Source organism: Tupaia chinensis, unplaced genomic scaffold (assembly GCF_000334495.1).
Source record: "Tupaia chinensis unplaced genomic scaffold, TupChi_1.0 Scaffold000133_1, whole genome shotgun sequence".
Classification (NCBI taxonomy): Eukaryota; Metazoa; Chordata; class Mammalia; order Scandentia; family Tupaiidae; genus Tupaia; species Tupaia belangeri.
Window position 1 is genome coordinate 2,402,360 of NW_006159602.1, and position 14,857 is coordinate 2,417,216.

Below are 14,857 nucleotides of genomic sequence, written 5' to 3' on the forward strand. Positions count from 1 at the left end.
AAAAAAAAAGTTGCAGGAGAAAAAAAAAAAAAAAAAACGGTAAAAAAAAACCAACAAAAAACAAACAAAAAAGGACTAGAAATTACCTTCACCATATCATGTGGACTATCTTAGCCAATTCTAATTCATTCCCTTCAATCTTCCATTTTGATACAAGATTTATCTTCCAGAGTATATATCTTTGCCATTATTTAAAACCCTTTTAACGGGATCCAGCAGTTAGCGTAATGGCTATGTTGCTGGACTACCACGTAATGGACCGCGGTTCACGTCCCGGACCTGGTGGCTTAACACGCCGGGCACGTGTGCGTACGTGCCCAAGATCCTGAGAGGAAAATGGAAGAGAAGGGATTGCGGCGTGACCATCCCCCCTGGGGGGTGATTTCTCGCTTTCTGTCTCTATGTCTTTCTCTGTCTGTCTGGCGAGCGCACGCGCCCTATAGCAAAAATCTCTCCAAAAAAAAGAAAAAGAAGAAAACCCTTTTAACATTTTCTTTGCTGAAACTCTTCAACATGGAGCATAGACTCTTGTATGATCTTCCTACATCTTCAATATAATCTGAAAAGTTAACACTCATCAAGCCTATATGACTACCTGTTTTAAGTGAAATGTCTATGTAGGCTCACACCATTCCCTTTGGTTGAGATACCCCTCAGGACCAGCAGCTGGCTTAATGGCTATGTCGCTGGACTCCCATGTAGTTGACTGCAGTTTGAGTCCCAGACCTGGTGGCTTAAACTCACACTGGGTGCGTGTGTGTGCGTGTCCAAAATCCCGGGAGAATAGATTACGGCGTGGCCATCCCCCCCAGGGGGTTATTTCTCACTTTCTGTCTCTATGTCTCTTTCTCTGGCAAGCACACATGCACTACAGCAAAAACCTCTTCAAAAAAAAAAAAAGATACCCTTACCCGTTTCCCCCTACATGTCATACCCACTTCCTTGCCACGTCTCCAGAAAGAGGCCATTCCCTAACTGCTGTCCCACTATATTCCGTAAACACCCTTATGATGTCAGTTCTAAAAAAATTTTTTAAGAGAGTCTTGCTATAGGGACCAGCAGTTCACGTAATGGCTATGTTGTTGGACTCCCACGTAGTCGACCGCTGTTCGAGTCCCGGACCCGGTGGCTTAGAACTGATGCTGGGCACATGTGCATGCGTGCCCAAGATCCCGAGAGGAGAATGGAGGAGAAGGGATTGCTGCATGGCCATCCCCCCTGGGGGGTGATTTCTCGCTTTCTGTCTTCTGTCTCTCTCTCTCTGGCAAGCGCACGCGCCCTATAGCAAAAACCTCTCTAAAAAAAAAAAAAAAAAAAGAGATTCCTGCTATAGAGTGTGTGTGCTCACCAGAGACACAGAGAGATAAGAAAGAAATCACCCCACAGTGGGGATGACCATGCCACAATCCCTTCTCCATTATTCATTTGGGATTTTGGGCAAGCACACACACACACACACACACACACACAATGTGATTTTCAAGCTTCTGCCTCCAGGACTCGAGTCCCCAACGTGGGGAGTCCAGTGCCTTAACCACCATGCAACCTGCTGGACCCTCCTCTAAAAATCAGTGGTGATATTCATGTTTGTTACCACATCTATAACTGACTCCTAGTATATGCTCAATACATATTTACTGAAAAAGTTCTCTCCACTATTCAGAGTCCCTTAAAAAGAGCAGAGAAGGAACTAATGAACTCAGAGCTCAGCTGAAATGTAAAAAAATGAAGGGCATTCTGCACAGGCTTAAAGCAAAGTGTCTCCTAATATAGTCTAAGTGAGAACCTTGTATAAAATATAACAAATATCCACAGGTCTAACCTATTGCCAGAAGAATAAAAACTCAGGTGTTCTTTAATGTCTGTCTTCCTTCATACTTTAAACATGGCTGATTATACGCTCTCTAATGAGAGCATACACCCTATAGCAAAAGCTCTCAAAAAAAAAAAAATAAAGGTATGACTACAGCTCATACACATCACAATTTTTTTTCTTAAGAGAGGTATTTGCTATAGGTTGTGTGAGCTAACTGGAGAGACAGGGAGTCAGAGAGAGAAAGTGCCCCATGGGTGATGGCCACACTACAATCCCCTCTCCTCCATTCTCCTCTTGGGACTTAGAGCACGTAAGCACACATGCTGGTGGCGATTATCAAGCCACCAGGCCTTAGACTCAAACCACAGTCTGCTATGTACGACACCAGCACCATAACCACTACACCACCCGCTGGCTCACTTTTTTACAATTTTTAACAGAGGTAAGCACTTAAGATATTACCAAATGTTTTATTTTGATCAAACAAGACTATTTTGGGGAGAATTTTTTAACAATTTTATTTATTATTATAAAGAGAGAAGGAAAATGAAAAAGCTAGCTACCAGGTCCAGGACTCAAACCATGATCAGCCATGTGGGAGACCCATGCTTTAACCACAATGCCACCTGTTGGCCCCTAAACCAGACTATTTTTGGAAAGTTACAAATTAAATATGTCCTTGCATTTTAGGAAATGTAGCTGTGACAGGTCTCATGTGAGAAGCCATATTTAAATATTCACACTTGTTCTAGGACTTGGTGCAGGTGAATCTCTACTTTTTATTTCTACAGAGGTTTTTGAATATAGGGCACATGCACTCACTGGAAACAGAGGGGGGGGGAGGTAGGGAGGGGGAGGGAGGAAGTGAGACATCACCCCTTCCTCCAGAGGGAATGGGCACACCATAATTCCTTCTTCTCTATTCTCCTCCTTGAATTTTGGGCACCTACATGCATGTGCCTGGTGTGAGTCTCAAACCTCCAGGTCTAGGACTTGAACCTCAGTCGACTATATAAGAGGCCACTACCACTCTGCCACCTGCTGGCCCCAGTGAATCCCCACTTTAACCAAATGAACAAAAACCTGGCACTTCACCATAATAACAGACATTGTAATGGGAGTTATGAAATATATATGGATTTATTACTGACTGCTAAAAAAAAAAACATTATTTAAAAGTATTTTAGTTTAGTGCTTAAATATCAGAAAGAGAGGCTGGCAGTTCTTTGTGGTGGTTAAGGTGCTGGATTCCCACATGGCTGTCCATGGTTCATTCAAGTGGCAAACCTGGCAGCTTGCTTTTTCACTCTTCCTTTCTCTCTCTGGTCAAATTAAACAAATAATAACAAATAAACGAATTCTTTTTTTTTTCCAAAAAGATGGAAATTAATAAGAAAACTGAAGTATAATCAACTATATAATGTTGACATAGACTATATCTAAAATGGGCTCAGGGCTTGCAGGTGGCTCAGTGGTTAGTGGAGCAGGACCCTCAAATGACTGATGGTAGTTCGAATCCCGGACATGGTGGCTTGCTTTTTCACTTTATTTCTCTCTCTGATCAAATTAAAAAAAAAAAAAAAAGTTAAATAAAATAAAATGGGGGCTAGCAGGTGGTGTGGTAGTCAAGAGTGCTGAACTCTCACATGGTCAATCACAATTCAAGTCCCAGACCTGGTGACTACTTTTCTCACTCCTCGCTCCACACCCCACTCTCTCCTTCTCTGGTCAAATCAAAAAGAAAAAAGAGAGAAGGAAAGAAAGAAGAAGAAAGTAATTCTTATTTTTTTTAAAAAATGGGGTCATGGTTTCCTGAAAATACTAAGGACTAATGCTAGAAAATTTATTATAATCAGATTAAGGTCATTATCATGAGTTGTTTTATCATCACTTTTTTCTAAAGAATTATTTAATTTTACTTACTATTATTTTTATTTATGAATTTATTTTAGAGAGAGTTTTCCTATAGGCCTTATGCACTCGCCAGAGAGACAGAAAGTGAAAAATCACCCCCTGCGAGGATGGCCATGCGGCAATCCCTTCTCCATTCTCCTCTTGGGACTTTGGGCACACATGCACAAACATCTGGTGTGAGTTTTAGGTCGCCAGGTCTGGGACTTGAATTGCAGTTGAAACATAACCATCATGCCATCTACTGGTCTCTATTATTATTATTTTTATTTTTATCTGACCAGGGAGACACAGAGAGAAAGAAAGAGAAAGTGAGAAAGCAAGTTGCCAGGTCTGTACTCAAACCACGGTCAACCAGGCAGGACTCCAGCACCCTAACTACCACTCCACTTGCCAGTCCCTGTTTTGTTTTGTTTTGTTTTGCGGTCCCTGTTTTATCATAACTTCCAATCTATACAATCTTTTTCACTGTTTAGATAGTTTTTACTATGTACCCTGTTTTGTTTAATCACGATTCTAATACTTCTTGGTAACAAGTTCATATTTTTAAGTGTATGAAAGGCTGAGTCTCTGGGGGAAATAGCTATCTAAATTACAGATCTGACTTCTGAATAGCTCACAAAATTTCATACCTGCAGCCAAAAGGTCTAACAGCACTGTAGAGTGTATATGCGTGTACATACATAGCCACTCGGTCTGCAAGATGCTATAGGAAAGAGACAAAAGATCTTATTAATAAACTTTTATTCCAGTTTAAAAGGCCCCTCAACATGTTATCAACTTACTTTTAGTGGAATGTTATAGCCAAAGTTAGATCTAAAGTTGGAAGCTTCTTCTCTCGCTATGTCTGCTAAAGAACGAGCATCTGCCAACAAACCTGCCACTGCCTGAAAAAAAAAAAGAAACCAATTTAATAGGTAAATACATGTTGTACCACAAATCATAAAAAGTATACAATTATATTTATTGAAATTTACTAAGTATGACTTCATTGTTTTGTACAATGATCACATTCAAGACTATTGCTAACATAAACCTTTATTTCTCCATTTACCACCTTCTGAAAAAAATAAAAACTGGGCTAGCAAGTAGTGTGTTGGCTAAGGTGGATGAATCCTACATGGCTGACTGCATAGTTTGAATCCCAAACCCAGTGGCTAGAAGACATATAAAAGTATGAGCACGTTTGCTCAAAATGCCATGGCCACTTTCTGTCTCAGGCTGTCTCCAGTGAGGGCACTCACCTTATGACCAAAAAAAAAAAAAAAGGAATAAAAACCACTGGTCTTGGTCAGAGCTGATTTTTTTTTTTTTTTTTTTTGGGAAAAGCATTATGTATCTAATTTTATTATTTTTTAACTTGCACAACAGAGAGAAAGTCAGTCTAGGTCCAGGACTCAAACCATGGTTGGCTATGTGGGAGTCCAGTGCCTTAACCACCATGCCACCTGCTGGCCTTGGGTTGATCTTTTCTTAAAACAGTTTTGGGGCCAGCCTGTAGTCATGGTTAAGTACCATACATGAGGAGTCAGAACCAGCAGTTGGCATAATGGCTGTCGCTAGACTCCCATGTAGTTGGTTGCAGTTTGAGTTCTGGACCTGGTGGCTTAAACTCACACCGAGTGCATATGCATGCATGCCCAGGATCCCGAGAGAATGGAGGAGAAGGGATTGAGGTGTGGCCATCCCTCCTGGAGGGGTGATTTCTCTTCTCTCTTTTCTCTGTCTCTGTCTCTCTCTGTCTTTCTGCTTTCTGGCGAGTGCAAAAGCCCTATAGCGAAAATCTCTCTCAAAACAAAACAAAACAAAACAAACAAAAAAAAAACCACACACCATACATGCAGAGCTGGGTCTCACATGGCTAACTGCAGTTTGAATGCTAGCCCTGATGCCCTGCGAGACTTGTTGGGCACATGTACATGTACCATACCCACAGTCCTTATAAGATTAAGAAGTGGAGGGAGGGGGACTACAAGTGACCATGTCCCAGAGTTTTCTGTTTGTCTGTCTACCTATCTCTTTTTCTCTGGAGAGTATATACACTCTGTAGTGATTAAAAAAAAAAACTCAACAACAAAAAAATCCAGTTCTGTGTTCAAGAAGTTTGTAAAAGTTTTGGACTAAAAGGAAACCAAAATCTTTCTTTTTTAGTCTATTGGCTTAAACTACAATGACAAACTAAAAATGACAAACCATTAACTTTTTGAGAGTAGTTTCTAAAACCAGTTCTGACATAGATGCTGAAATGTCCTGGACACTGCAGTGAAATCAGAGGTAATATGAATCTTTTTTAATTACCTGAAGGCACATACACTCACTGTCTCTCTTTTTTTTATCTTTTAAAGAATTATTTAGGGGCCAGCAGGTTAAGGGCAATGGACTCCCACATGGCCAACCATGGTTCGAGTCCAAGACCTGGTGGCTTGCTTTCTCTCTTTCGCTCTGTCCCTCTCTGGTCAATTTAAAATAAATAAAGTTTAAAAAATTACTTAATTTTATTCATTCATTCATTTATTCTTTAATTTTACCAGAGAGAGACTGGGTGGGGGCGAATGAGAAAGCAAACCACCAAGTCCAGGACTTGAACCACGGTTGGCTATGTGGGAGTATCCAGCGCCTTAACCAACATGCCACCTGCTGGTCCCCAAATCTTTTTATTTTTTTAAGAGAGACTTTTTGCTATAGGGCATATATCCTGGACAGAGAGACAGAGAGACAGAAAGCAAGAAATTACCCATACGGGGTGATGGCCACACAGCATTCCCTTCTCTTCCATTTCCCTCTTGGGTTCTTGGGCACACACGCACACCAGCCTAGCCTAGACTGAGTATTAAGCTGCCGGATTAGGACTCAAATCACGGTCGACTACACGGGAGTCCAGTGACATAATCATTATGCCATTTGCTGGTCCCAGTATGAAACGTTTTAAGATCAGATTATTCGATCAGTTTTATTTCAACATCAGATAATATCACTACATTCCTTTAAATGCCATCTATCTTTAAGCTGGGTTGTGTTGGGCTGGTAGGTGGCAGGGTGGTTAAGGAGCTGGACTCCCACAGAGCTGACTATGGTTCAAGCCCTGGACCTGGCAGCTTGCTTTCTCCTTTATCCTCTGTTTCTCTCTGGTCAAATTCAAATAATAATAATTATTAATAAAATAAATATTCTTAAATAAATAAATAAAGCTGTGTTGTGGGGCCAGGAGATGGAATAGTAATTATGTCGCTGGACTCTCACAGTCAGAATCCCAGACCCAGTGTCTTGAAAATCATTCTGGGCATGTATGTGTGTGTACCCAGAATCCTGGGAGGAGAATGGAGGAGAAGGGATTGTGGAATGGCTATCAAGCCTGGAGGTGTGAGTTCTCATTTTCTCTTTCACTGCCTCTGCCTCTCTCTCTCCCCCCACTAGAGAGTATACATGTACTATGGCAGAAACCTCTATTAAAAACAATTTTTTTTAAAAAAAAAAAGAAGAAAATGGGTTGTTAGTGGCTGCTGTGATAAAAAGAACAGTGATACCTATGGAGCTGCTACAAAGGATATGTTGCAGGAGCCAGCAAGTGGCATGGTGATTAAGGCGCTGGACTCCTACTTGGCCAACATGCAGTTCGAGTCCTTGTGGCTTGAAAATCAGTGGGCACGCAAGCACAAAATCCAGGGAGAATAAAGTAGGGACTGCAGTATACAATGTGGCCCCCAAGGGGGTCATTTATCATTATTATCCTTCTCTCTGGCAAGCACATAAACCCATGGCAAAAACCTACAAAAAGATATGTTCACTTTTCCCTTTCTTTAAACATCTTTTATCTGGTGTACCACCTTACTATAAAAGGTACTTTCTATCTAATTATGTCTTCAGTGACAATGATCCCTATAAAAAACACAAAAAGCTGAAGATTCTTTGCCTCTCAAGCATGTGTCGTCAATGGTGTCCTATGTTGCCAAGATTCACATCTGTACATACTCCTTGCCCCTCGTCTCTCCTCTTATTTTTCTAATAAAAAATTATATTTACTTAGAAGCATTCAGAACGTCAACAAAATAGCTGCAACTTTTTTTTTGAGTGGTATTCAGTTAATAGAACAATTATTTCATATAAGCTGCATCAGACAATAGAAGATGAATAAACTACCATCCCCACATATAACTATTTGTGCTGTGCATCAACAAGAACCTGCTTTAAATTTCTATGCCAATTTACAACCCCCATACTGTGCCAGGCAAGGTTAGTACCTATTGAAAATACCACCAGGACAGGGCTATCTAAAGACACATTCAGTAGCGTGTTAACTATACAAACACAGACACTGTACAGTTAAAAAACAAATCTTACACAGCCTTGCATTTCAATTTTTTTTTTTAAAAGGAGTGAGCTGTGTATGGGGGGGTTAAATGCTTTATAGGTAAGGAAAAAAAAACTGCGTTAGAACCAACTTATTCTTTTTTTTTTTTTGGGAGAGGTTTTTGCTATAGGGCGCATGCACTCGCCAGAAAGACAGAAAGTGAGAAATCATCCCCTGGGTGGATGGACATGCTACAATCCCCTCTCCTTCATTCTCCTCTCAGGATCTTGGGCACGCATGCACATGTGCCTGGCATGAGTTTAAGCCACCGAGTCTGGGACTCAAACCGCAGTTGGTTACATGGGAGTTCAGCGACATAGCCATTATACACTAACTGCTGGTCCCGAACCAACTTCTTTTTCATCATCATCTTCTTCATCCTCTTCATCTTCTTCTTCCTCATCTTTATTTATTTATTTATTTATTTACTTTTGAGAGGTTTTCACTATAGGCGCATGCGCTCGCCAGACAGACAGAGACAGACAGAGAGATAGAAAGCGAGAAATCACCCCCCTGCCCCGGGGGATGGCCACGCAGCAATCCCTTGTCCTCCATTCTCCTCTCCGGATCTTGGGCATACACACACGTGCGCCTGGCATGAGTTTTAAGCCACCGGGTCCAGGACGTGAACCGTGGTCGACTACATGGGAGTCCCAGCAACATAGCCATTACGCTAACTGCTGGTCCCCTTCTTCCTCCTCTTAATTTTCCTCATCTTTCTCCCCGTTCTTTTTCTTGCTCTTTTCAATTTTGACATCTCCCTTTTTTGCTGCATCAGGCTTTCCTTTAGCTTGGTATGCAGCAATATCCTTTTTGTGTTTTTCCTTTTGCTTAGCAGCTTTCTTTCCATAAGGCTGTTTACCATCTGCAGCAATGTTATTCCACATTTCTCCCAGTTTCTTTGCAACATCATCAATGGATAGGTCAGGATATTCTTTGATTTTTCGATGATATTTAGAACAGAACAAGAAAAAGGCCGAAGGAAGACTCTGGGTGCATTGGGATCCTTGAACTTCTTTTTTGTTTCCCCTTTAGGGGGATATAGGTTTTCATTTCTCTTTCATAACAGGGTCTGTCCGCCTTGGCCATTTCTTCAAACTTTCCTTTCACTTAGACAGACATGGTCTTCCACCTCTCTGAGGACTTTTTAGAAAACTCTGAAAAGTTGACAAGCAGCTGGGTGCTGCTTCTTAAGCTCCCCAGGCAAATTTGCACAAAGAATGCATATGATGACATTTTGCCTCTTGGCTTCTTGGGATCTCCTTTGCCCATGTTTAGCTATCTTTCCTCCGTGAGGCACGGAGTCGACCAGTGCCTGTCCAACTCTCACTTGCTCCAGCACTGTCCCTATGGAGCTCAATGTACTGCCTCTCCTCCTTTTCTTAAAGCAACATGTTTTTCATATCCACCATTGATAAGGTTATGAGAATGCTGCCTTTTACACAATGAAATATTCAAATCCAGTAACTCATTCTGACTACTTCTATGCCTCGATATTTAAAAAAAAAAGGGGGGGGGATCTTATAATCACATTTTAAAATATATTCCATCATTTACATAAAAGTAATCAAACAAAGCAAAAAGGAACGTTTAAATGTAACCTTACCATTCCAACATGCCGATCAACATTAAAAAGTCGTTTATTGGAACCTTCTTCATACAGTTTAGAAAGGACTAATTTTTCTACCCCGAAGACAACACCATCTTTACATCTGATTCCAATGGCTGTACTGAAACAAGAAGAAAATCAATTTAACTGAAAATAAAAAATTCCATAAACTTCAGTTTAAAACAGGTTACATTTCAAACATGTCAAATACTTTTAAAATATTTTAAAATTAGAAGCTCATATAAATAAATATGTGCCCCTCCCCCCAATATTGTAGCATTATCACTTGATTTATATTAATAGATAAGTGAAAAATCATACAAACAAAATACATATAACATGCCAAAGTCCTGGTACGTAACAGTCATTATAAGTAAATATTGACTAAATTCATGCCCATTAAAAGTGGGGCCACCAGGAGGCATGCTGGATAAGGCACTGAACTCCCACATGGCTGACTATGGTTCAAGTCCCCAACCTGCTGGCTTAGAAAAGAAGTGGGGGAAACAGCAGGTGGCATTATGGTTATATCACTGGACTTAAACATAGTGAACAATAGTTCAAATCCTGGACCTGGCAGTTAAAAACTCATGCTGGGCACATGTGTGTACATGCCCCAAATCCCAAGAGGAGAATGGAGGAGGACTGTAGTATGGCCATCCTCCCCATGGTGGGTGATTTCTCCCTTTCTGTCTGTCTGTCTCTCCGGGGAGCACACGCGCCCTATAGCAAAAATCTCTTCAAAAAGAAAAAAAAGAAGTGATGCGCATGTATACATACTCAAAATCCTAAGAGAAAAATGGAGGAGAAATCACTGCAGTATGGCCACCACCCCCCCAGGATGCTTTCTCACTTTCCCTCTCTGACTCTCTCCAAGGAATACACATGCCTTAATGGCAAATTTTTAAAAATTCAAGTTTCTGGGGGTTGGCAGGTGGCATGGTGGTTAAGGGCACTGGATTTCCACATGACCGACTGAGGTTTGAGACCTGGACCTCGCAGCTTGCTTTCTCTCTTTCTCTTCTTCTCTCTCTCTTGCTCTGTCCCTCTGGTCAAATTAAAATAAGTAAATAAATAAATTTAAATAAAATAATTCTTAAATTCAAGTTTCCAAGCAAAGCCTGGAATTTAAGAAAACTTGTATTCACCACTCAGGGCCTTCCTGTCTGGCTTCCCAATACTTAAAAACTTTTATGTTGAGATCAGTAGTGATATTAACAAACATGATTATTTTTGATAGTTTATAATGAAACATATCACATTTGGGAGATCTATTTTAAGTCAATGATCGATTCATAATACAAAGTCATACATTGTTAAAAGATCCTTTCCAAGTATTAAGATAGCTCAATAGATTTTAATGCAACAAATGTACAAAAAGTTCACTGATTTACTCAGACTCCAAGTAACCCTTAAGAAACTAATTTCAGGCCAGCAGGTAGTATGGTGATCACATGGCTGTCCAATCACAGTTCTAGATCTGGTGGTTTATCACTTTCTCTCTCTCTGGCTAGCATACATACTTTATAGCAAATTAAAAGTAATAATAATAGGGACCAGTAGGTGGCTTAGTAGCTAAGGTGCTGGACTCCCACGTGGTCAACCGTGATTTGAGTCCTGGACCCAGCAGCTTAAAAATCACACTGGGTGTATGTGTGACCAAAATCCCAAGAGGAGAACAGAATAGAAGAGACTATGGCATGGCGTTCCCCACAGGGGACGATTTCTCACTTTCTGTCTCTCCGGTGAGCGCACAGACCCTATAGCAAAAATCTCTAAAAAAAAAAAAAATTTAAATTAAATGGGGACCAACAGGTGTTGTGGTGGTTAAGGGCACTAGACTCCCATATGGCTGACCACAGTTTGAGTCGAGACCTGGTGGCTTGCTTGCTTCTCTCTTACTCACTCTCTCTCTGTCCCTCTCTGGTCAAATAAAATAAAATAAAATAAAGTTAAATAATTCTTTGAAAATAATAAGATAGATAAAATTATTTTTAAAAGGTCAATAGATCTTAATGCAACAAATACACAAAAAGTTTATTGATAGACTTCAAGTAACCTTTAGGAAACTATGATTTCAGGTCACTAAGTGGTGTTGTGGTTAAGGTACTGGATTCCTACATGGCTGACCAAGTTTGAGTCCAAGACACAGTCACTTGCTCTCTCACTTACCCTCTCTATCTATCTCTGGTGAATTCAAATAATAATAATAAATGAAATGAAATAAATTCTTTTTTAAAAAGAAACTATGGGGGCTGGCACATGGCGTGGTGGTTAAGGGTGCTGGACTCTCGCATGGCCAATCGCTGTTCGAGTCTTGGACCTGGCAGCTTGCTTTCTCACCTTCCCTTGCTTTCTCACCTCTCTCACTCTGGCTCTGTCCCTCTCCGGTCAAATTAAAATAAGTAAATAAATAAATTAATTAAATAAAAATAATTCTGAAAAAACAAACAAACAAACAAAAACCACTATAATTTCACTGAAGGAGTACACATGCAAGCATCCAAGATCCTGAGGCCTAGAGAGCTGGGAAGAGAAGGTTATAGCATGACAACCCCCCCAACAGGACTTTCTACCTCTATGCAGTCCTTCCCCTCTTATGCATATGCCATGTGCTTTCTATCATAAAAATAAGGAAAAAAGAAACTACCATTTGTTCAGTTTTGATGTAGCATCAAATAATATCCCCTGGGTCAGCAGGTGGGACAATGGTTAAGGCATTGCTCCCACATAGCCAAGTGAAGTTCAAGTCCCACATCTGATGGCTTACTTTCTCACTTTCTCTCTCTCTGGTCAAATTAAATAATAAGTTAAATTAAATAATTCTTTAAAAATATCCATAATCATCTGAAAAAAAAATACATTAAAATACTCCTGACTTTTACAACAACATATCTGTGTAAAACCTGATTTGCTTCAGTGACTTCAACAGAATAGATTAATAGAGTGAATGAAGATGATACAAGAGGGCTAGTGACTAGCAATTAAAAGAATCAGGTTCCTGATGGTCGACAGTGCAGTTTGAATCCCAACCACAGCAGCCTGAAAAACACAGTGGGTGGATGGGTGGGCCTGTCCAAAATTCTGACAGGATGTAGTAACAGAGAAGGGCTATAACCACCAAGCCCTATTACATATAGGATCCCTGGGAAAGTCATGACACTTTTTTACATTAAAATAAAAAAACATGTCATGACTTTCCTGACAACCTAATGTATTAATAAAGTGCTTGTAAATATCTATTCATATGTCATTAATTATCTGTCCTGAGTTAATTGCTATGCTTAATACAATAAGTACTAAAAACATTAACTGTTAACACCTAGTAATTTAATATATTCCTACATCAGAAGGAGATAAACTCTTTTTTTTTTTTTTGAGAGATTTTCACTGTAGGGCGTGTGCGCTCGCCAGACAGACAGAGAGAGACATAGAGACAGAAAGCAAGAAATCACCCCCCAGGGGGGATGGTCACGCCGCAATCCCTTCTCCTCCATTCTCCTCTCGGGATCTTGGGCACGCACACACACGCACCCGGCGTGAGTTTTAAGCCACCGGGTCCGGGACACGAACCGCGGTCGACTACGTGGGAGTCCAGCGACATAGCCATTACGGTAACTGCTGGTTTCCAGAAGGAGATAAACTCTTTTGAAGCAATGTAAACATGAACATTTAAAAGTTAAAGGCCAGGCTCTATAGCACAGTGGTTAAGTTCTGTGTATAGGAAACCAGATGACATACAACAAATCATGGTTCAAGTCTTGGCCTCTAGCTTTAAAAACATGGCAAGTACATGGTACCCCAAATCCTGACAGGATGGAGAAGTGAAGGAAAAAGAATTGAGGTGTGACGCCACCCACTGAAGTGTGCTTTCTCTCTTCTCCCTCCCGTTAAGCATATAAGCCCTCTACCAATTACTATAAATAACAGTAATTTTCACAGGAGTAAAAAGAGGAATCGTAGCAATAAGTAACAGGACAGAAATTCCACACCTTCTAATTCTGATCTAGATTTTTACCACACCAGGTCATATAGATCCCTTTAAAAGAACGTTCCTAGTATTTTTTTTTTTTTTGGAGAGGTTTTTGCTAAAAGGCACGTGTGCTTGCCAGACAGAAAGAGACAGAGAGACAGAAAGCGAGAAATCACCCCCCAGGGGGGATGGCCACGTCGCAATCCCTTCTCCTCCATTCTCCTCTCGGGATCTTGGGCATGCATGCACATGCGCCTGGCGTGAGTTTTAAGCCACCGGGTCCGGGAAGCAAACCGTGGTCGACTACATGGGAGTCCAGCGACATAGCCATTACACTAACTGCTGGTCCCCCTAGTATTTATTTTTTAACCCAGAAAAAAGTATATTCATTTTTAAGGTTTCTAAATTTTTTAAAAGAATTATTTGTTTATTTTTATTTATTGTTGTTATTATTTAATTTGACCAGAGAGAGACAGAGAGGTAAAGTGAAAAGCAAGCTACCAGGTTCGGGACTCAAACTGTGGTCATCCATGTGGGAGTCCAGAGCCCCAACCACCACGCCACCTGCTGGCCCCAAGGTTTCTACTTTTTTAAATAAGTTTTGCCATAGGGCACATACTATAGCCAAGGGAGAAATAGAGATAGGTAAAGTGAGAAACCACGCCCCCAGGGGAGATGGCTGCACCACAATCCATTCTCCTCCAGTCCTTCTTGGGACTTTGGGTATGCATGCATGCCTGGCATGCTTTTCAAGCCACTGGGTCCAAGACTCAAACCACAAGTCGGCTATGTGGAATCCAGCTGCCTTAACCACCACGCCACCAGCTGGTACCAAAAGTGAAGTTTTAAACACTATTTGCCATAGGGCGGGCGCCACCACGCCCAGTTTTAAACAATATTTTAGAGATACTTTATAGAAAACCATTTCCTATGATACAGTTACTCATGGTCCTCCCTTACTTTTCTGTGTTACAAATGGTTTCAAAATATATATCCAGTTTTTCTCAGAATTATCTTCATTTAATTTTATTAATTATTGTTATTTTAAAATTTAACCGGAGAGAGAGACAGAGAGGGAAGGTGAGAAAGCAAGCCACTAGTTCCAGGACTCAAGACATGTGAGAGTCCCATGCCCCAAACAACCTTGTCACCAGCCAGTCTCACCTAGCTTTTCTCTTCATCAAGACTTTTCTGACCAGT

The 14,857-nt window shown here is 40.7% G+C and overlaps 1 protein-coding gene across 2 annotated transcripts in view; it reads right to left on the minus strand.

The window, feature by feature from the left end:
- Nucleotides 1-14,857, minus strand: part of PSMA3 (proteasome 20S subunit alpha 3) — a 32,970-nt gene that overhangs the window by 12,126 nt on the left and 5,987 nt on the right. The window contains exons 3-5 of one of the 2 annotated variants that reach the window (XM_006144845.3): nt 9,682-9,805; nt 4,513-4,614; nt 4,360-4,433 (exon numbers count right to left, since the gene is read on the minus strand). In XM_006144845.3, coding sequence (XP_006144907.1) covers nt 4,360-4,433; nt 4,513-4,614; nt 9,682-9,805 — 300 coding nt within the window. The remainder of the gene's footprint in view (nt 1-4,359; nt 4,434-4,512; nt 4,615-9,681; nt 9,806-14,857) is intronic. The other variant, XM_014586417.2, reaches the window with a different exon arrangement.